At 40.7% G+C, this 22,756-nt stretch overlaps 1 protein-coding gene across 9 annotated transcripts in view; it reads right to left on the reverse strand.

Moving 5' to 3' along the window:
• Window positions 1–22,756, reverse strand: part of kif1b (kinesin family member 1B) — a 266,957-nt gene that overhangs the window by 50,161 nt on the left and 194,040 nt on the right. For 4 of the 9 annotated variants that reach the window (XM_059952248.1, XM_059952249.1, XM_059952246.1 and 1 more), the window contains 8 exons: window positions 21,187–21,435; window positions 14,462–14,580; window positions 13,865–13,950; window positions 13,650–13,779; window positions 11,380–11,542; window positions 7,697–7,787; window positions 7,465–7,583; window positions 6,028–6,086 (listed from right to left, as the gene is read on the reverse strand). In XM_059952248.1, the coding sequence (XP_059808231.1) occupies window positions 6,028–6,086; window positions 7,465–7,583; window positions 7,697–7,787; window positions 11,380–11,542; window positions 13,650–13,779; window positions 13,865–13,950; window positions 14,462–14,580; window positions 21,187–21,435 (1,016 nt within the window). The remainder of the gene's footprint in view (window positions 1–6,027; window positions 6,087–7,464; window positions 7,584–7,696; window positions 7,788–11,379; window positions 11,543–13,649; window positions 13,780–13,864; window positions 13,951–14,461; window positions 14,581–21,186; window positions 21,436–22,756) is intronic. The other 5 variants (XM_059952247.1, XM_059952251.1, XM_059952257.1 and 2 more) reach the window with 3 other exon arrangements.

Here is a 22,756-nt window from a genome sequence, read left to right on the forward strand (position 1 = left end):
TCTTGTTTCTAAATGTTTACTTTGATTGGCTCATTTTATGCTCATTGCACTTCAGACAGAAATTTATCACAACTCCCTTCATGAATCTGGACCAGCTGGAAAAACAGGATGAAAAATGGCAGATGGAATTGAATGCAGGCAAGTGTGAGGTGCTGCATCTTGGGAGGACAAACCAGGATAGGTCTTACATAGTGAGTGGTCGGGCACTGGGGAGTGCGGTAGAACAAAGGGATCTGGGAATTCAGATCCATAATTCCTTGAAAGTGGTGTCACAGGTAGATAGGGTCGTAAAACGAGCTTTTGGCACATTGGCCTTCATTAATCAATGTATTGAATACAGGAGTTAGAATGTTATGTTGACATTGTACAAGACATTGGTGAGGCCTAATTTGGAGTACTGTGTGCCGTTTTGGTCACCTAGCTGCAGGAAAGATATCAATAAGATTGAAAGGACAGAGAAAGTTTTCAAGGATGTTGCCAAAACTTGAGGACATGAGTAATAGGGAAAGGTTGAGCAGGTTGGGACTTTCGGAGAATGAGGGGAGATTGGACAGAGGTATAATAGGATAAATGGAAGCAGGCTTTTTTCAGTGAGGTTGGGTGAGGTCCTCAGTTAAGGGTGAAAGACGAAATGTTTCAGAGGATCTTCTTCATTCAGAGGATGGTGCAAATGTAGAACAATTTGCCAGTGCAACTGATGGATGTGGGTTCAATTTCAATATTTAAGATAAATGCGGAAAGGTACATGTAGGGAAGGGATATGGAGCCCTATGATCAGGGTGCAGGTCAACGGAACTAGACAGATTTTAATAGTTTAGCATGGACTAGATGGGCTGAACAGCCTGTTTCTTTGCTGCCATGTTCTAAGACTCAAATCTAGGAGACTCCCAGCACCACATTTCACCTCATTGCTCCTAAGGATTCTCTTTCACAATCTCACTCAATGCTATCATTATATAATATAAATCTGCTTTCAATGTTTTTTTCTTATTATATCCTCCTCTTTGTCCATTTCATCAGCTCTTGCTAAGGTCACTCCTACAATAAATCTTCCTTTGTATTCTTGAAACTGGGAACATTCGCCTGCCGAGATCTTTCTCCTTGGTTACAGTCAGGGAAGATTGATTGCACTTTGTTACCTGATCTTTCCCAGAATCTCACAGCAATACAGGTTGTTAATTTTGTTACTTACAGATTTACCTTCTCCCTTCTGTTTTACAACCTTGGGGTATAAGACCACAAGATGAAAGCACAGAATTAGGCCTTTCAGCTCCACCATTCCATCATGGCTGATTTATTATCCCTCTCAACTCCATTCCTCCACCTTCTCCCTGTAATGTTAGGCCCCCTTACTAATCAGGAACTATTAACCTCCGCTTTAAATATACCCAATAACTTGGGATCCACGGATGCTCGTGGCAATAACTTCCACAGATTCACCACCATCTGGCTAAAGGAATTTCTCCTCATCTTGGTTCCAATGAGCCGTCCTTCTATCCCGACGTTGTTCAATCTGACAGATTGTAAAACTTTATCACCTTACTAATGATAATATGAAGGAAACTGCCAGTTGGAAACAAGATTCAAGAATAGTTACGTTGTGGAGGAAAATCTATAAGTCATGTAGATCCCATCCCCTGAGTAAAACTGATGACACAGGGTCTTTCAGTATAAAACCTGGAACTGGCACAAATATATCTGAAGGTTTCCATCAGCAGTCTTGATTCATTTGAACTTGGGGCATGGAGGGGAGGCCGAAGAAGAGGGGATGGAACATAGAACAGTACAGCACAGAAACAGGCCCTTCAGCCCACAATGCTGTGCTGAACCAATCAAATTAATACTCAAATGTCCAACTAATCTTCTCTGCCTACGCAATATCCATCCCCTTCCATTTCCCACACATTGACGTGCCTATCTAAACATCCCGTAAAAGTCCCTAATGCATCCCTACCACCATCACCCCAGCCTGTGCACTCCAAGCACCCACCAGTCTATGTATAAAAAACTTGTTTCTCACATCTTCAAACTTATCCTCTCTCGCCTTAAATCAGGGCTCCCAGCCTTTTTTAAAAAATGCCATTAGTCCCTACTATTAACCAAGGAAGTCCAGGGACCTCAGTTGGAAAACCCTGCTTTAAATGCATGTGTCTCAGTCATTTCGACCCTGGGAAAAAGATTCTCCCTGTCTACATCTCTAATAACCTTATAAATATATATCAGATCTCCTCTCAGCCTACCCCGCTCTGGAGAAATCAACCCAAGTTTGTCCAACCTCTCGAGAGGATTTCACTAGTTTAGCGGGGGGAGGGAGGAAATGGAGACCAGAGCTCCAGTGGAGAGATGGAGAAGAATGGAGATGCCAGGGCCAGTAAAAACAGGCAGCCGCAAAATAATAGATACAATGGGACGGATAGTTTGAAGGAACACACACAAGATGCTGGAGGAACTCAGCAGGCAAAGCAGTATCTAAGCAAATGAGCAAGCAGTCAACGTTTCGGGCCAGACCCTTCATCAAGATAGTTCAAAGTGTGTTTATTTTAATGCTAGGAGTATATGGGTAAAGATACTAAGAGCATGGATCTGTACATGGAACGATAGTGTTGTGGCCATTATCCCTTCTTGAAATAAAATGAAAACTAATAATCTGCTTAATGTTAAAGAACCAAGTGGGAAACTAGCATGAAGCTTGTGCACCAGTAATGGCCAAGGATTACTAGATCCAATAATTGCACTGGAAGTACATAATGGGAGAAGAGTACATAATGGCCAGCACATTTGCATGTACTTTGACTTCATGGCCAAAGACCAACATTCTCCCCTTAAATGAAAAGGTCCGTGAATGAGGAGGATAAAGTCAAACTCAGACAGCAATGATGATTTTAAGCTATAGATTCAACTTCACAAAGCAAGATGGCCAGCGTAACGCTAGCCAGATTCAATTCCGCTGCTGTCTGAAATGAGGTTTTTTTTAGTGTTCTCCCTGTGACCTTGTGGTTTTGCTCCAGGTCTCCGGTTTCCTCCCACATTCCAAAGATGTACGGGGTCAGAAGGCTAATTGGTCACAAGGGTGTAATTGGACAATGTGAGCTCGTTGAGCAGGAAAGACATGCTACCGTGCTGTACTTCTACAAAGGCCGCTCTTTCCACACGCACAGCGTACTTATTTCAGCAGATGCTGGAAATCCAGAGCAATGTACACACAAAATGCCGGAGGAACTCAGCAAACCAAGAAGCATCTATGGAGCGGATTAAGTAGACAACACCTCATGCCAAGACTGTCCATCGGGACTGGAAAGGAAGGGGGGAGAAGCCAGAATTAGAATGTGGGTGGACTGGGAGGAACTGGCAGGTGATTGGTGAGAGCAGGAGTGGAAGGGGGTGATGAAATAGAAGATGGAAGATGAAAGGCGGAAAAGGCAAAAGGCTAAAGAAGGAGGAATCTGATAGGGAAGTGGACCACGGGAGAAAGGGAAGGAAGATGGAGGTGAGGAGAAGAGGAGGGTTCAGAGGGAAGCTTTTATCACTATGATAACTGGATGGTCATTCAGCCACAGTTTGCATATCCAAAACAACAAAATGGGTGCTTGAAATGGGGAGACTATACTAAATGGGATCTCAAACATCACTAATTTGCCACGGTTCCGTCCTAGTTACCAACCATGATGCTTTGGGATTTTCAGAACGTGACAAGTGGGAAGAGGGTGCATGAGAAAGGCAGGCAGCTGATCGGTGGTGTTGACGAATGAGCCAGCAGCAGATGTGACAAACGTGTTGGCATTCTCAGACAGAGCGTCAAGCAACTGTACGTTTACATAGCCAGACATCAGATATCTAATCAACTCAATCTTTCGGTTATGGTCTGAAATGAAAAAAAGGAAATCAAACAGAGATGGATGGTGTAGAGGATAAAGGATTAACAGGAAAAGGAAGGGGCATGAACAGAAAAGAAATGATTAACATGCAAAAGTAATATTAGAAAACTATTTAATGCAAGCATAAAAGTATACAAGCTCTGTTGCAAAAGACTTGAAATAGTAAATATTAGAAACTTTTAGCAGAACTATCACATATCATAAAGCAAGCGTGTGAGGCTTACTGCATTATCCGCCCTTGCCTGCTGTTGGTAAGCCACACGCAGGGAACAATTTTCAATAATCAGATTTAAATAAATAAAAATCCCACTGAAGGTTATGGAGACAAGAAGCTTCAAGATGCTGGAATCTGAGGCGACAAACAATCTGCTGGAAGAACCCAGCAGGTCAGACGGCCTCTGTGGGAGGAAGGGAATTGTTCTCGTCTCGCTGCTGGAGGTACAGGAGCCTCAGGTCCCACACTACCAGGCTCAGGAACAGACATCAGACTGCTGAAACAACTTGGACAACTTGACTCACCTCAATGCTAAATTGATCACTGAAGATAAACTGTACACTCACTTTCAAGGACTCTACAAACTTGTGTTCTCAGCATTATTTATTTGTTTGTTTGTTTGACTGATGATGTTTTTTTGTATTTTTTCCACATTGGTTGCTCGTCAATCTTTGTGTGTAGTTATTCATTGACTCTATTTTATTTCTTTGTTCTATTGTGAATGCCTGCAAGAAAATTAATCTCAGGGGAGTATATGGTGACCCTCAGGCTAGGGTGCCTCAGACACTTGCACTGTACTGCTGCTGAAATAAAAACAAATTTCATGACATATGTGAGTGATGACAAACCTGATTCTGACATGGGTCTCTATTGTGGACTGAGAGTGGGAAGGGGGCAGGGAGAGGGGAATCATGGTTGGGAAAAGGGGAAGGGAGAGGGGAGTCATGGTTGGGAAAAGGGGAAGGGAGAGGGGAGGAGTGGGAAGCACCAGTGAGATTTTCTGTAATGATCTATAATGATCAATAAACAAAGTTTTTGGAATCAAATGACGTAGCCTTGTGTTTCAGGGTTTCAGGGCTGGGTGAGTCCACCCTCACACAATCCCCTGCCCCGCCACTCCTTCTCTGTCACCTGTCCCATACACGCTCAACATTCCCAATCTCCTTGGTTCCCGCCAGATTTACAAACTGGCTCTCCACTCCACATTGACAAATACAGTACAGTGCAAAAGTCCTTGGCACCCTAGTTGTGTGTGTGTGTGTGTGTGTGTGTGTGTGTGTGTGTGTGTGTGTGTGTGTGTGTGTGTGTGTGTGTGTGTTTGTGTGTGTGTGTGTGTATATATATATACACACACACACACACGCACGTGCACAGTACCGTATTTTTATTAGTTAATACAGATGAACAAAACAATGCCAGGAAACCAGTCTATAGAATTAAGATCATAAATGAAGAACTTCAAGACACATACCACATATGATAAAAAAGATAAGACATTTGTTAGTTTATCACTTCACTGAATGTGGCTGCTTGGCATAGCACTCAAATCAAGTAACCTCACTGGATATCAGAATAGGATTGTACCGTGGTAAGAAAATGGTCAATTTGGCCTTCAGTCTAGCATGAGTGATGGAAAGTTAAAGCAAGAAAGAGAAGGGGAGAGAAGGATAAGTGAAAGAGAGAGAGACAGAAAAGTGGGGTGAAGAGAGAGAGAGAGTGAGAGACAACAGAAACCGAGGAATAGGTGTTCATATATCAGCGCTGTACACTGCAGTGTAACAAGCTGAAAATTATTCTTTGCATCAAAGGGTCTCCATTACTGAGGGACTGGCCATATAATAAGCTCCAATCACAAACAGAACTTACTGTTCTACCATCACACAAACTAGGAGCAGCTTCTTTCCCTTCACCATCAGATTCCTGACCCATGAACACTACCGTACTACTTTTGCTCTCTTCACAACTTAATTATCTTTTTTAAAAATATAGATTTCTCAATATATAGTATACTTTATGAATTGCACTGTACTGCTGTCACAAAACAACACATTTCAGGACCAGTGCTAGCAATAATAGACCTGACTCTGAGAGGAAACGAAAGACTCGACATGACCGCAATTAACTCTGTTTGAAATTCGATTTCGTACTTCGACTCACCTGGTTTTGAGAGAGGCATTGGAGGAGGGAAGTATTTGCGAGCTGGTTGTGGAGTTCTACTGAAACAAACAAACATTACTCTCAGTATTTCCCCATGTTAAACAGAAGCAAGAATACTAAACCGACTAATTGTAGGAAAAACGGAAGCAAAGACAACAGTAAATCCTTCCTAACAGACTTTATCAGCATTCTACTAATTTACTAATTCCCCATTGCTGTGATTTGACGTTGTGGGGTATACGTTTGTACACCCCGTACTGGATGTACAAAATAAAGTGGTTACTGTGGGCATGTTTGTGGTCTTCTGCTGCAGTAACCCATTTACTTCAGGATTCGATGTGTTATACGTTCAGAGATGCTCTTCCGCACACCATCTGTGGTTATTTAAGTTACTGTCGCCTTCCTGTCAGCTTGAACAAGTCTAGTCATTCTCCTCTGACCTCTCTCATTAACAAGACATTTTCAACCACAGAACTGCCGCTCACTGGGGTGTTAGTTGCTTTTCTCTCCATTCTCTGCAAACTCTAGAGATGGTTGTGTGTGAAAATCCCAAGAGATTTGCATTTTCTGAGATACTCAATCTATCCCATCTGGCACCAACAATCACTCCACGGTCAAAGTCACTTAGATCACATTTCTTCCCCATTCTGATGTTTGGTTTGAACAACAACTGAACCTCTTGACCATGTCTGCATGCTTTTATGCATTGAGTTGTTACTACATGATTGGCTCATCAGATATTTGCATTAATGACCAGGTGTACTTCTTAAAGTGGCCACCGAGTGTACAAGATTAGTGAATTTACTCGCTAGTGCAATATAATCTGGCTGTTCAATACTTTTCAATGTATTTCCAATTAACTCCAGCAAATATATTGGATTCGAAACACAACTTATTCAGTTTCTTACTATATTACTAGGGTGAGGGGACGTTGTGGGTGTGCAAGTGGGAAGGTGGGGGGAGGAGAAACAGGATTATGTGGGAAGGTTGAACCATAGGTCTAAACTCGGATGATTAGGAGTCTATCTAGTTGCAAAGTACAAGATTTCACGGGGAATTGACAAAGAAGGTGCTGACAGATGTTTCCACTTGGGGGTGGAATATGGAACTAGCAGGCATTGCTCCAGAAGGAGGTTGCCCATTTAAACATTATGTAAGATTTTTTTTTGCTAAGCTTTGGAATTGTCTACCTCAGAGAGGCTGTCACCGATTATATTCAAGGTCAGGAGAACTGGAAGGAAAGACAGTGTTTAGAGAAAGGGAGCCAAGATGCGGTTGAGCAGTGAATCAGTTATGATGAGGGTCATGTGTGAGCTCTTCAGCCTTTTACATGAGACCCAAGGGTGATGTTTTCTTCAACATAGAAGTACAATTCCTATAGATCCAATTCATTGATTTAGTTCATTTATTGAATGTAATTTCCTGCTTCCTTCTTACCTGATAAAATCCTGTCCTTGGTAATGATAGGGGTGCTGCTGGTAGTGTCCAAATACCTCAAATACAATAGGCTTCATCTTGATATATTCCACAAATGATTCGGTTACTTCAACAGCAATCTGAGTAAAATAACAATAGGCTGTCTCAGAAGGCAAGTTTTCAACGACTTCATGGAATGCTTATGGACAGGACTGATGAACTGCCCATTAATGGGAGAGTAATTCAGACTCACATTCTGAACGTGGTAAAAGCCAAGGGGTGTCCCGCGGCCTCCGTTCTTCAGGGGTTCTGTGGAGAAAGCCTCGTCATGACGATGCAGAAAGCTGTAAAATATCAGTGATATTAGCATTCATTCAACTCTCTTAAGGACGAGATTGCAGGAGGGAAGGAAGTGGCTGTAAGCGAAACAATTCTTATCTTTCAGCTCTTGGTTGTACTCAGAGCTTGAACGTTTTTTGGCTGCATTTGCTTCACTTCAATTTCTTTAAGTGTTTGGGGAAGTCAGGGTGTTCTTGAAGATAAAAGATCAGCTTTATTTGTTACACGTGGATGCCACTGTAGCGTGGTGGTTAGCACAAAGTTGTTACAACGCGCAACGTTCTGGAGTTCCGAGTTCAATTCCAGCAAAGTTCTGTAGGCGTCTCCGCACGTGGGTTTACACTGGGTGCTCCAGTTTTCTTCCACAGCCCAAACACGTGCTGGGTAGGTTATTTGGTTACTATAAACTGTCCTGCTATAACAACCTGCAACCATTGTTAAAAAGAAATAGAAAATGCTGAAAGACTCAGAGTAATATAGTACAGCACAGAGGCCTTTTGGCCCTTCTAGTCCATGCCAAAACTATTTAGATCAACCTGCACCAGGGCCATAAGCCTCCATACCCCTACAATCCATTACTTATCCAAACTCCTCTTAGATGTTGAAATTGAGCCTGCATGCACAACTTGTGCTAGCGGCTCATTCCACACTCTTGTGATCATCTGAGTGAAGAAGTTTCCCCTCATGTTCTCCTTAAACATTATACCTTTAACCCATGAGCTCTAAGCTCCAGTCGCACCCAACCTCCGTGGAAAAAAACATGCTTGCACTTACATTATCTATACCCCTCAATTTAATACACCTCCATCAAATCTCCCCTCATTTACTTACATTTGCTCAACTCAATATAAATTGCAAACTAATAATAGGAAATCCATTCGAGAACCACTAAAAGTCACAACTTGCTCACCTCATGGGTCTTTCAGGGTGGAGGGTTGAATTCTACCTGCCCTGGTTTGGATGTGACAGATATTAATACTTTATGTTGTAGTCCCGCGAGCTTCTCAGCAATTACACAGAACATTATTGTAGGTTTGTGAGGTTCTTCATGTAATGGAACTACAGACTCGATTACTCCTGCTCAACACAGACTCTCTGTCCTTCTGTGGACGCACTTCTTTCCAAATGAATGGGGGAATGTCAATAGCAAGCGTCATTTATACTTGAACTTAATAGAAAATTATATATTTTGCATCTGAAAATTTGCACGTGCAGCGAAACCCCAAAGTACAGAAAATAAAAGAATAGAAGGATGTCTCTTTATGACAGGATTAGAAGGAATTTCTTTAGCCAGAGGGTGGTGAATTTGTGGAATTCATTGCCACAGGTGGCTGTGGAGGCCAAGTGGTCGGGTATATTTAAAGCAAAAGTTGATAGGTTCTTAATAGTAAGGGTGTCAAAGGTTACAGGGAGAAGACAGGAGAATAGAGTAGAAAGAAAAAATAAATCAGTCATGATGGGATATTGGAATAGACTCAATGGGCTGAAAGGCCTGATTTTGCTCCTGTGTTATATTCTTCAACAAGGTGTGGTGATTTTGTCCAAGACAATTTTGTCAAACAGGATATGACAACAGCAGATATTGATGGAATTTCTGATTTAGTGAGTTTTCAGTGTGAGGTATTTCCACTAGATGGTGCATTTCACTGTATTAGTGAACTTTGCCTTGGTTGGGGAAAAGATTATAGCATCCATTTACCTAGAGCTCTTGGCACCAGGCATACTTACGAAGGGAATGAGGGGGGAAAGGAGCTGGGGTGCACGCAGAAAGAGAAAGAACACGTACTTCAAAGGTACTTTAATTACGGAGTAGAGGAAACAAGTAGGTCTTTGAACAGCTGCCGATCATTATGAACTCCCAAAGCAGAAAGGCTCATCAACATGTCTACGCACTAAGCTGCCCCACCACAGCTACTTTTTCCATTTCCTGTCAGTCACCTAATGTACAGACACTCCCATGCCTAGCATCAGCATATGGGACGTGCAATCAGTCTATGTATATAACCTATGTATTATATTTATTGTGTTTTTAGTCATTGTATTCTTTATCTTACTATGTTTTTCGCACTGCATTGGATCCAGGGAAATGATTTCTCCTTTACATTTATGTATTGGAAATGACATTAAACAATCTTGAATCTTATAGAACAGAAGCATATCACTAACTAAGCTGGCCTCATAAGTACACCACCAAGTGGACTAATTTCAAGTTCAATGAGGCGACAGGCAGTGAGTGGTAACCTTTCCGATGAATGACAAACGGTAGTTATATCCTCTCAACACTTTGGCAGCTGTTTTAGAATGTACCGGGCACATTAGCAATGTAACTGATGCATTCAATAGGACAAGGCATTTGTATGTAGAATGACACAGTTCCCATCTCTAATGGTTTGCGCAGATGTGTCAATCATTGGAAACCTTGACAAACTTCTACAGATGCATAGTGGCGAGTACCCTAACTGGTTGCATCATGGCCTGGTACGGAAACACCAATGCCCAAGAACTCAGCCCAGCCCATCACCAGCAATGCCCTCCCCAACACCGAGCAGATCTACAAGAAACACTGCCACCAGAAAGCAGCATCAACCATTGAGGACCCCCACCGTCAAGGCCATGGTCTCTTCTCGCTGTTGCAATCAGTAGAGAGGTACAGGAGCCTTAGATTCCACACCACTAGATTCAAGAGCAGTTATTACCCTTCAACTATCAGGGTCCTGAACCAGTGTGGATAATTTCACCCTCCTCAACACCGAACTGATTCCATAACCTGTAGGCTCATTCTCAAGGATTCTACAACTCACGTCCTCAATTATTACTTTTTTTTTAAATTATGAGGGGTGATTGATAAGTTTATGGCCTAAGGTAGAAGGAGATGAGTTATACAGCTCTCTTTACTGTTCAACTCTTTGAGTGATTATGCAGAAAGCTTGAAGTTAATAACTCATAAGGGGTGACTGATAAGTTTGTGGCCTAAGATAGAAAGAGATAAGTTATTAACGTCAAATCTTCTGCATAATCACTCAAATAGTTGACTTGCGTGTGCATGTAACAAGAGCTGTATAACTCATCTCCTTCTACCTTAGGCCACGAACCTATCAATCACCCATCTGTGGACATTTTCTGGGGATCCAAGATCCGTATGCTCCAAGACTGCTGGACTGAGTGTGTAAATGTAGGAGGGGACTATGTTAAAAAATAAATGTACTAGGTTTTCTAAAACTGACTCCTTCTACCTTAGGCCACGAACTTATCAATCACCCCTCATATCTATTATTTGTCTTTTTAATGTATCTGTGCAATCTGCTTTCTTTTGCACATTGTTTGTCAGTCTCTGTGTGTAGTTTTTCACTGATTCTATTGTATTTCTTTGTTCTACTGTGAATGCCCAGAGGAAAATGATCCTCAGGGGACTGTACGGTGACATATATGTATTTTGATAACAAATTTACTTCGAACTTCATGAAGATACTGTATTTCCTAATTTGTGCATCATCACTTTGAAACCTGCCAAATCCACAGTGAAAGTGGCACCTGTTGCTGCTTTTAGTACATTTGAGACAACGTTTACAAAGAGATGTGAAGCCTGGAGATCCTTACTTGAACTGACAGAAGATGTCTGCATATTCGGCCGGGATCCCACTTGCTTGTAACACTGTCACCCGGAACGTGAAAACGCTGCCGATTTTCAGGTGCTCAGTAACATCGTCAGAGATCCTCTCTGAGGATAACTTGGGATCCAATTCCGTACTCGATTTGAAACCTGTTGTTGAAGTCCCAAGAACAATTGCAATGGTTTATTGAACATTTTTCGATCAGTTAGTACACAATGCAAAAGAAAAAGGTTTGAACAAGTTAATAACCTTCTTCCATTACAGCTGTTGTTTCCAACATATTTATATTTTAAGCTTCCTCAAACAGAAAGTAGCCAAGGAAATATCAAAGGTCAGACTTACTATTAAATGCAATGCCACTTATTTCACAAATAAATAAACAATATGTATTTTAATCACTAATTTCTTTAACATATATAACATATAACAATTACAGCACAGAAACAGGTCATCTTGGCCCTTCTAATCTGTGCCAAACGCTTACTCTCACCTAGTCCCACCTACCTACACTCATCCCATAAATCCCATAACCCTCCATTCCTTTCCTGTCCATATACCTACCCAATTTTTTTTTAAATGACAAAATCGAACCTGCCTCTACCACTTCTACTGGAAGCTTGTTCCACACAACTACCACTCCCTGAGTAAAGAAGTTCCTCCTCGTGTTACCCCTAAACTTTTGCCCCTTAACTCTCAACTTATGTCCTGTTTGAATCTCCCCTACTCTCAAAGGAAAAAGCCTATCCACATCAACTCTATCTATCCTCCTCATAATTTTAAATACCTCTATCAAGTCCCCCCTCAACATTAACACAAAATCATTTTACTAATTTTCAAAATATCATGTCTTCTCAACATCGAGTGTCGTACTTTAATAGGAATCAATAAAATAAAAGGGTCATAATTTTAATGATCTAATTTTAAAAATCTATTTTAATAATGTAATTATAATTTAATTATCATTGTTAACAAAAACTTAAAAAAACAGTTGGATAGGTACAAGGATTAGAAAGTTTATAACGTTATCAGCCAAGCACTGGTAAAATGGACTAACCAGGATCTTGTACAGCATGAACCAGTTGGGCTGAATGGCCTGTTTCTGTGTCATATAGCTCTGTGACTATAATTGTTAATATGTTTAAAAAAAAAATACTCATGATCTCTGTTCAGGTAGTCTGAGCAGTTAAAGGGAATTATGTTTAGTGGTAAACTCCTTTCTGGTGTGACATGGTAGCATAGTGGTTAGCACAATGCTTTACAGTACCAACAACCCGGGTTCAATTCCTTCTGCCGCCTGGAGGAGTTTGCACATTCTTCCTGTGACGGCATGGGTTCCTCTGCATGCTCCAGTTTCCTCCCACAGTCCAAAAGCGGACCAGTTGGTGAGTTAATTGGTCACTGTAAAGTGTCCCATGAATAGGCTAGGGTTAAATCAGGGCAGTACAGCTTGAAGGGTTGGTAGGGTCTATTGCACGCTGCATCTCAATCAAACTTACATACATACATATCCCTTATTGAAATGCATCATACATTGAAAGGACTAGACAGAGTGGACGTGGAGAGATGCTTCCAATAGAGGGGGGAGTTCAGGACCGGGAGCGCAGCCTCAGAAGGACATCCCTTTAGAAAACAGATGAGGAGGTATTTAGTGAGCTGGAGACTGATGAATCTGTGGAATTCATTGCCACAGATGGCTGCAGAAGCCAATTCATTGGGTATATTAAAAATGGAGGTTGATAGGTGTCTCCGTTTAAACATACTGAATTATGGTCACTATTACCCATTGTGCTCCCCTACCATCATTTTTCTCCAACTTCTCAGTTTAATTCCCTAATATAACTACTCACCCATCTGTACTCAGTCTTAAAGACTGCTTTTGGATGCAAATTCCACCTCCCCTCCACCCCCTTGCACCGAGACAACCCCGCTACCTTGCCCTTCCCTGTTGCTCTAAACTAGTTTGAGTGCCGCAGAATGAGCTTTAAGCACCAGATTTGCTCGGTACTGCACAATTCCCAATAGGATTCTGAAGAAATACTTAACAGTAAGCCGTGCATGTTACGATTTATATTACCAAACCCTGATGAGGTTATTGAAATGGCTTTCCATTCTGATGAAGGAACTATACTGAATTCTGTAAAATGAACTTAGTTGGACATCTGGAATAATCTTATTACACTCCTAAAGCAGTCTGAAAAAGCCATTGCTACTGTTTACACTGTAGTGCTTATTTAAGGTTCATTGAAAATTTTTTACCGAGCTCGTTGATTCTGTTCAGCTCCTCTGATGGGGTAACGACCTCTGCACTTTGACCTTGCCCTTCCACAATCCTGAGCTCCTCCAGTGACAGCCCAGAGCGTGACATCACCATGGAAGAAATCCCACTCTGCAATTCGAGCGAACATTTGTGCTGGTCAGAACCTTCAACTAACAAGCATTAAATACAGCGGTAGGTTGAGAGATAGCCATACCTCCTGGAAGTACTCATCGTCAAATGAGATTTTAGCAGTCCCGGATTGGCGAATGCCCGATCCGTAATCTGGTGCCTCGTCATCCGCTGGAAGTTCAAACACAAAACATTTAGGTGAATTCCAAACGAGTACGAGTTGGACATGCAAAGACAATGATAAGAGGAGCAAATCATAAACTATTCCGCAGGAATCTGGAACAACACCATCCATATGCTGGAGGAACACCATGTGCTGCCCAATGAGAACCTGTATGTCTTTGGAATGTGGGAGGAAACCACAGGAAACCAGGGGAAACCCACGTGGTCATGGGGAAGGCTTAAAAAGTCCTTACAGACAAAAAAGTCCTTACAGACAGCAGTGGTAAGTAAACAGTAATATTGTCACGATAACCGTTATACCATCGGGCTGCCCTTCTGTTTACCTTCTAGAAACCACAGAAGATATTGAAGTCATTACTTTGGGATGGGGGTAAAAATAAATGAATCAATCAATCACAAGAATCAATCTCATGGTGTAATAAGGGCACCTCAGGCAAACTACCTACTTTTAGTTTTCACTAGGCCTCAGCCTTGAGGAATTCATTGCCAGTAAACCTACCTGTGATGGCCTGCACACCCACTCGCAGGAATCCCCGCACCTCTCCCTTCTCGCTAACTATTGCGATCCTGTGAACAAGGGGCACGGGATACAACAAATTGCTGAGGTAAACGAAGGCCCTGTGGGGGAGAAAAAAAAGACAAGACGGGGACAAACTATTATTTAAAGTTGCGAATCCTGCTTGAATCTTTGCAACACCTGACAGTAAGGATATGCAGATACTGTTGAATCACCTCTCTTTAAGATAGGTATCACCAAGTGCAGGAAGATGAATCGGTGAGAACTTTGAGCCAGGGTAAAATTGCAAAGAGCTTTTCCAATTACCTCTACAAGAAACATCATTTGAGTAGATTACTGGTCGAAGACCTCCACAGTATTTATGAGACTGCTGGAAAGGCAACATTTCAGCTGTATCTTAGATAACAACCTCCAAGAGAGGACCATAACCTCGTTGTTGGGTTTGGAGGTATGCATGCTTCAATGACCCAGAGAGCTATGCTGGCTGGAGTCCAGGCTTTATGCTTTGGCTCTTGGTAGGATCACCCAGGTCAAACAGGTTCAAAGGGCAGAGGTCAGACTAAGAATGGTTAAATGAACCTCCAGGTTTGGGACTTCAGCTCACAACTAACAACACTGACAGGTCAAAAAAAATTGTTACGGAAGGAGCAACAAAGAATCCTTCTACATCTGAGAGCGACGGTTTTCCTAATGGACCACAGTGAAAACCAAGAGGAAGCTACTGACACGATGAAGGAAGCCCTGAACACCACCAGAGATGAAGGAGCTTCAATGCTGCCCTAAACACCAGCCGTGTAATAGGCAGTAAGGAATATTTGATAACAAATGCCTCAAGGAAAGAGTTAAATTTAGGAACAAGGCACATTTGCTATAAAGGTTGCCAACGTCAATGAATTTCAAAAACCATTCTGCTAGAAATACTATAAAACCATCTGGTTTTTAAATTCAAGAGCAAATTTGATTTGAGTTTACTTAATCTGAATTTAGAGATTCTCGTGTTATTTGCTGGACTCATTTAACTGAAGTTAATCTTCCCAATTTTACATAAAGCCCAACTTGCCAACTTTGTTCAGGTTTCTGAAGTTTCAGTTTATTTCTGCTCGTTCTGCAGATTTACAATGCGTGGCCATAGACTACATTGTACTCACAGACCATGTTAATGTGACAGTGCAAAACCGGCAGATGACATGCTTAATGCAGCAGTCCGGAATGAGGCATAGATGACAGCCAACTTTAATCCCGTTACCTGAGATCAGGAGGTGCTCATAACTAGTCAGTAACATTTCAGGAAGAGTTATTACCCTCAACCATAAGGCTCTTGAACTAGGGGAACTTGACTCAACTTCACTCACCCATCACTGAACTGTTCCCGCAACCTATAGGCTCACTTTTCATGAACTCTTCATGTCCTGTCTTCAATATCTATCTATCTATTTATTTATTTATTATTTTATTTGTGGGGTTTTTTTGTATTTTCAGCTTTTTGTTTGTCCATCTTGTTTTGCGCACATTTTCATTGATTCTATCGTGTTTTTTTCTATTTGCTGTGAGTGGCCGCAAGAAAATTAACTTCAGGGTAGCATGTGGTGACATACGTATTTTGATAATAAACTTGCCTTGAACTTAACAAGTTCAACGTTTTGGTTATGATTTGCTAATGATTTTCATATCATGTTCTCAATATTTATTGCTTACATATTGGATTTTTTTTCCTTTTGTTCTTGCACAGTTTGTTGTCGTTTGCATGCCGGTTGTCTGCCCTGTTGGGTGCAGTCTTTCATTGATTCTATTACGGTTGTTGGATTTACTGAGTATGCCCACAAGAAAACAAATCTCAGAGTTGGTGACATATGGTGACATATATATACTTTGATAATAAATTTACTTTGAACTTTATTCTACTTCTCTATGTCACTCCCCTTCAAAATTTGTTATTTAACCTGGACAACACAATTAGAACCAAAAGATAATTAAAGGAACAACACCCTGGCTATTAACTTATAATAGCAATATCAAAATCTGTAAAAAGAAAACAATGTATTAAACTATAGATTTGGTTTTTAAACTTTCCTTTCCTTGCATGTATTTCTGTATAATCACCTATATCTGTGTAACCGTTCGATGAATTTTCCAGCATTTGTAGTCTAGCTGCTTCTGGATTTTTCTACAAGCTTCTTAGTATTTCCGCTCAGGTTTTCCACCACTTGAATCTGGCTATTTTATAGATTAATTGCTATATCTTTCTTAGCCAGAGCTAGTTTTTGGATAAGACTATCACAAACTCTTTGCTCTCGCTCTCTTTTCTTTGTTCTTGCAGCACTTAACAAAGCAGAAGTAAGTAGCAAGTTTTACGTCTCATTCTTGGCTTTCGAACCTTTGGAAATCACTAGGATCTAACATGCTATGCTTTGTCAGTCTTCAAGGTGCCTTAAGCCTCGTCACTGAATGGGATATCTGCAGATCCTTACTGTTCAGATAGATGGGTTATAAATATGAATAACAGCTATGGTTTGTTACTGCCTCAACCCACTCCCAACCCCTGTCACAATGGCCAAAGCTTCAGACAGATTTGTTTTACCGGCCCACACATCTTCCAACTGTGTGAGAGGGACAGGGAGGGAGAGTGCTGTAAAATGAAAGCTAAACAGAAAGATGAATTATAATCCGACTGAAATAAACATCGTAAAAACAGGTAAATATGGCAAACTAGCATTATGAAGATTAAAAATGAGACAAATAAAAGACCCAAAATGGAACTGAAATGAATCACATGAGCCTTATTCAGTCTGCTTCGAGTCAGTAAGCACACTTACTACAAAAGCTTATCAGAAAGAATGAAAAAAAAAAGCAAAAAAGCGCTAATGTTTACATATTTGAATAATCCAAAAGAATCCAAAAGAGGTTGGCAGGATTCATTAGTATTAGTTGCAGCATTTATTAGCACAACTATACTTTAGTACTGTACGGTAAAAAAAATTATCAAAATTAAGGAACAATTGTAGTGTACAAGTTGCAATTTTCCCAGCTACCGCCAATATAGAAATCACATTTTACAAGCCTGATCAGAAACACTTACACTTGTCTGTAAAAGTACTCTACATTTTAGGAACAGCTTCTTCCCCTCTGCCATCAGATTTCTGAATGGACAATGAACCCAGAAACACTGCCTCACTATTTAGTTTAATATATATCTTATTGTAATTTATAGTTTTTAGGTGTATTGCACTGTACTGCTGTCACAACAAATTTCACGACATGTGTCAGTGATATTCAACCTGATGCTGAATCTGGTAAGGACGTTTACAATGCTTTAATGTCAATTCATCCTGCCTTCCTCCTCAAACATGATCTCTGAGCAAGCACATTAACTTTTTGAAAAGAGCGAACCGAACAAATTTTTGGAAATTGCCAAGTCATTGAAAAGAAGAAAGTCACTCTCATCAAATGCAGTTTGAAATTCATAGTAACGTCTACACTTAATGTGCCTCTCTTTAAGCAGACTGAAGAGGGTGAATAACAGCAGTAAGATTGGTGAGGTAAAATAATGGCATGTTGATAAACAAATTTCAAACAAAACGATCTTCCAAATAAAATTCTAATCAAAAAGTAAAAATTACAGCCAATATTAAAGGAATGTTGAACTAGTAAAACGCACATATGTAATTTGAGGACAGCAGACAACTTTTACAAAGTAATCCTTTTAATGACGAGGAAATTGGAACTATGAAATTGTCATACTGCCCCAGCATGCCATGGGAGATGGTAACGGGGACAAGCTCTTTTAACAATCCAAGTAAATTCAACAAACAATTCATCCAGCAAAACCTGCTTATTAAATATGCTTAATATCCAGCAAAATGCCAAAAATACAGGCCATTCCATTCTGGGCTAAATATTTGGTTTTGGATGATCAGATTATAGATTGAGGAATGTAAAGACACATCTAAATGGAAATAATCATACAAGAACCATAATTTATTTTTACTGACATGGGAGCTCTGTACAAGCACTGAAATGATCCAGGAAATAATATTAACATCCAAATTGCCTGAGCTACAGTCAAATTTTATCACATTTATTTTAGGAACAGCTCCTTCCCCTCTGCCTTCAGATTTCTGAATGGACCCATGAACCAATGAGTACCAACTTACTTTTCACACTGGTTATATTTTTAAATATTTTCTTATTGTAAATCATAGTAATACTCCATGCCTAGCACTGTATTGCTGCTGCAAAACAAATTTCACAACACATGTCAGTGATAATAAACCCAATTCTGATTCTGAACCAATTTGGGATTTTTTAAATATATGATCTCCAATGGCAGCACTTGTTCTTTACTTTGGAGAGAGGAATTAACCCAATTTTAGTGCTGATTCAATCCTTCAAGTATATTCACCCATAAACATGGCTGGCAAAATTCATTGAGCTAATAAGAAAGTTCTGCTGCATAAATTTACAAAGAGATCAAATTGCATCTTCTCCCTCAATATTTCAGAAAATGATGTATACATTCAACGTATTTATTATGGGTTCCATTTGCAACCCAGTCACACAATAGAGTTAATTTAGCTCATGGAATTAGGTAAAAAAAAATTATGCATTTCTTATCTGCCTTGCACTAATTGGTCAATAAAATATTTGACCATGGCCGTATTACAGCTAGAAAAAAGCAAGTATTATTCTCCCTGAGGTTGCATCATTATAATGTATTTCACATCCCTGGATTGCTTCTATATCTACGTTCAATGGTCACCGTACACCTGCTCGTTGATGCAAATATCTAATCAGCCAATCCTGTGGCAGCAACTCAATGCATAAAGCATGCTGACATGGTCAAGAGGGTCAGTTGTTGTTCAGACCAAACATCAGAGTGGGGAAGAAATGTGATTCAAGTGACTTTGACTGTGGAATGCTTGTTGGTGTCAGATGGGATGGTTTGAGTATCTCAGAAACTGCTGATCTCCTGGGATTTCCACACACAAGTCTCTAGAGTTTACAGAGAATGATGTGAAAAAACAAAAAAAAATCAGCCAGTGAGTGGTGGTTCTGTGGGGGGGAAACACCTCGTTAATGAGAGAGGAGAATGGCCAGACTGGCTGGTTCAAGCTGACAGGAAGGCAACAGTAACTCACAAAACCACACGTTACAACAGTGGTGTGCAGAAGAGCATCTCTGAACACACGACACGTCGAACCTTGAAGTGGACGGGCTACAGCAGCAAACGACCACTGAACATATGTTTATAACGGATTTTCTAAAAATAATGTTCTTTATTTGTGTTGTGTTTTTTTAAATCTGCATCGGATTCAGACTAACAATCATTTTCCTCTCCTTTACACTCACGTACTGAAGAATGACAAAAAACCATCTTGAATCCCCGGTCTACACCTCCATGTGTTAAAGATTAACCAGAGGAATTTGCTTTTTAAATAAAAAATTATGTAAATGTGTGTTGGCGCGTGGCCAAGTGGTTAAGGCGCTGGTCTAGTGATCTGAAGGTCACTGGTTCGAGCCTCAGCTGAGGCAGCGTGTTGTGTCCTAAGCAAGACACTTAACAACACATTGCTCTGCGACGACACCGGTGCCAAGCTGCTTGGGTCCTAGTGCCCTTCCCTTGGACAACATCGGTGGTGAGGAGAGGGGAGACTTGCAGCATGGGCAACTGCCAGTCTCCCATACAACCCTGCCCAGGCCTGCACCCTGGAAACTTTACAAGGCGCAAATCCAGGGTCTATCGAGACTAACGGAAGCCTATTTTTTTAATGTAAATGCAAAGTGTCACTTTGACTTATCAACTGTATCTGAATAAGCTTTTAAAGAAAGCAACTCTCTCTTGTTAATCCTTAACACAGGGAGATGCAGACTAGGGGATTCAAGATTTTTAATCCTAATTCTTCAGTATGCAAGTGCAAATCATGCATTGAGTTGATAGCTTGTGTTTTTTTTTAAATTCCTAAGAAAGCATCAAATGCAAGCTAGACTCAAAAGGGAAGTGGTGTGTTTTTGATCATTTAAAAATATTCAGACCAGGGAAAAATAGGTGTGTTCCTAAAACTAGTTTCAGCCACAAGATGTGTCAAAATCCTGCGTCACAAGGACCCAAATGAATCCCACATCAGAGTGGACAACTTTGACTTCGATGCAATCTATTTTGTTGCATTTATATACTTTGGGGCCAGCTAACCCGCTTGAATTATCGACAGAAGGATAACACAAAGGTCAAGATTACTAAGGGAAAAAAATAATTATTAATGCTGCAAAGTAAATGTAATTCTCATGAACTATATATAGAGAATAGAACAACATTTTACTCAGCAGCAGCTTGTCAACTTAATGCACTTCAGTTCTTATTCTTATCAGTAATAGCGACTGGAATACTATCTTATATCCAGAGCTTAAAAACAGCCGACACAAATCCCTTAATCTGTTTGGGGTGAGCTGACGCCAACAGCATTAGCTGCAAATATTTTGAAATTGAGGAATGTTAAGTGTCCTCACTTGAGAAGGTAGACACCAATTTACAAAGGAACAGATGGGGTTATGGATTCTGAATTTTTCTTTCCAAAACGTTAATGAAAATCTCCCATTCCATGAGCTAAATAGAGAAATAAAGCAATCCTCCTCAAACAAATACAATTGTCTTTGACACCTCCGATGAAAAGAGCTAGTCCCTTTCCCAGAGTTCTCCTAGGAACCTCACCAACCTTCCCACTAAAATGAACCAAGGGGAGCGATCATAAAACGGATCCCGTCCGTCGCTGAAGATGTCGGATGCCTCTTCATTGCCCAGATCTGAGCTAGTATCATCCACAAAGGCCTCGTCGTCCAAATCTTCCATCTGGTCTTGCTGCTCATCAGCAAGCTCGGTGATGTCAGAATCAGCTGTGGAGAAGGTGGGCGAGGGTGTGCGGTCAGCAACATGCTCGTTCACGCAGCCGTGGAAAATTGGGGAACTGGAGTGTAGTTAAGGGTAAGAAAGGGTTATTTTCCATCGCACAAGTCATGACTGACTTTTATTTCAGAGAAAAAAAATGGGTGTTAATGGTTATTTCAAACTCAGCAAGCTAGAATGAACAATTTGCTTTTTATACTTTACTTGAATATGTTAAAACATTAGAGACCTAGTGAAGCGAGTATTAAAGACGAACATTGTAAAGGAAAAGAGCATTTTTAAAAAATAATTGCTTCTCTTAAATGGATCAAATATCCAATCATGTACCGGTATTTTACTTTTGAGAACATAATTTACATTGGGAAATTAAACTGAAAGAGAACTTCAGTTTCTTATTACAAAAACCAGTGATCCCGGAAAGTAAACCAATGAGATTCTGCAGATGGTGGAAATCCAGAGTAACACATACAAAATTCTGGAGGAGCTCAGCAGGTCAGGCAGCATCTGTGGAGAGGAATAAACAGTCAACGTTTCCGGCTGAGTCCCTTCTTCAGGATTGGAAGGGGCAAGAATCCCGAAGGTAAGGTTGGAGGAGGGAAAGGAGTACAAGCGGGAAGTTGAAGCCCAGTGAGAGTGAAGTTTACTCCTTTCCATACATGCTGCCTGAGCCTTAGAAGTTTTCCAATTCATAATTCCTATAGAAGTAGAATCACTTTCATTAACTGTGCAAATTCAGTCCTAAATTTCAGTACAATGTTGCCAAAAATATAGGATAAAGAGGAAGGTGGAGTTAAAAGTTTTTTATAATCAGTGTATTTTTTGCAAAAGAAACATAAAGTGCTGTAAATGCGCAGGTAAAACTGTGGAAGGAGAAGCAGAATTAAGGTTTCAGCTCGAGAAAGGCAACATCTGCCTGGTGTCAGTATAACACATTGGCTGAAAGTAATCTGACGTTGAGTGGTGATCCATGTCAGATCTTACAGTGGGGCATTAAACGGTCCATTCATTGAACATAGAACATTATATCACAGTATATCCTTTGGTTCATGACGTTGTGCTGACCCTTTAACCACCACAAGATCACTTCTTCCAAGGTCAGGTCCCTATTGAGGGGATGTTGGAAACTGGACACATTTAAAAAGCAAGATCCCAAAGGTATAAAACCAGATGCACTATGGCAGCCAGACACTAAACAACACAGGAATAAACAGGTCAGGAGAGAAAATGAAGTCACGAGACAGGTGTGGGGAGAGGTTGGTAGGTAGGCAGGTGATAGGGTGAGTGGTTAGCTTGTTTGGCAGGTGGTGGGTGGGACCCAAACACCACAACGGTCATAAGAAAAACAGTAGCTTAAAAAAGTGCAGCAGCAATGAAAAGATTTT

This window comes from Hypanus sabinus, chromosome 27 (genome assembly GCF_030144855.1).
Source record: "Hypanus sabinus isolate sHypSab1 chromosome 27, sHypSab1.hap1, whole genome shotgun sequence".
NCBI classification, from domain to species: Eukaryota; Metazoa; Chordata; class Chondrichthyes; order Myliobatiformes; family Dasyatidae; genus Hypanus; species Hypanus sabinus.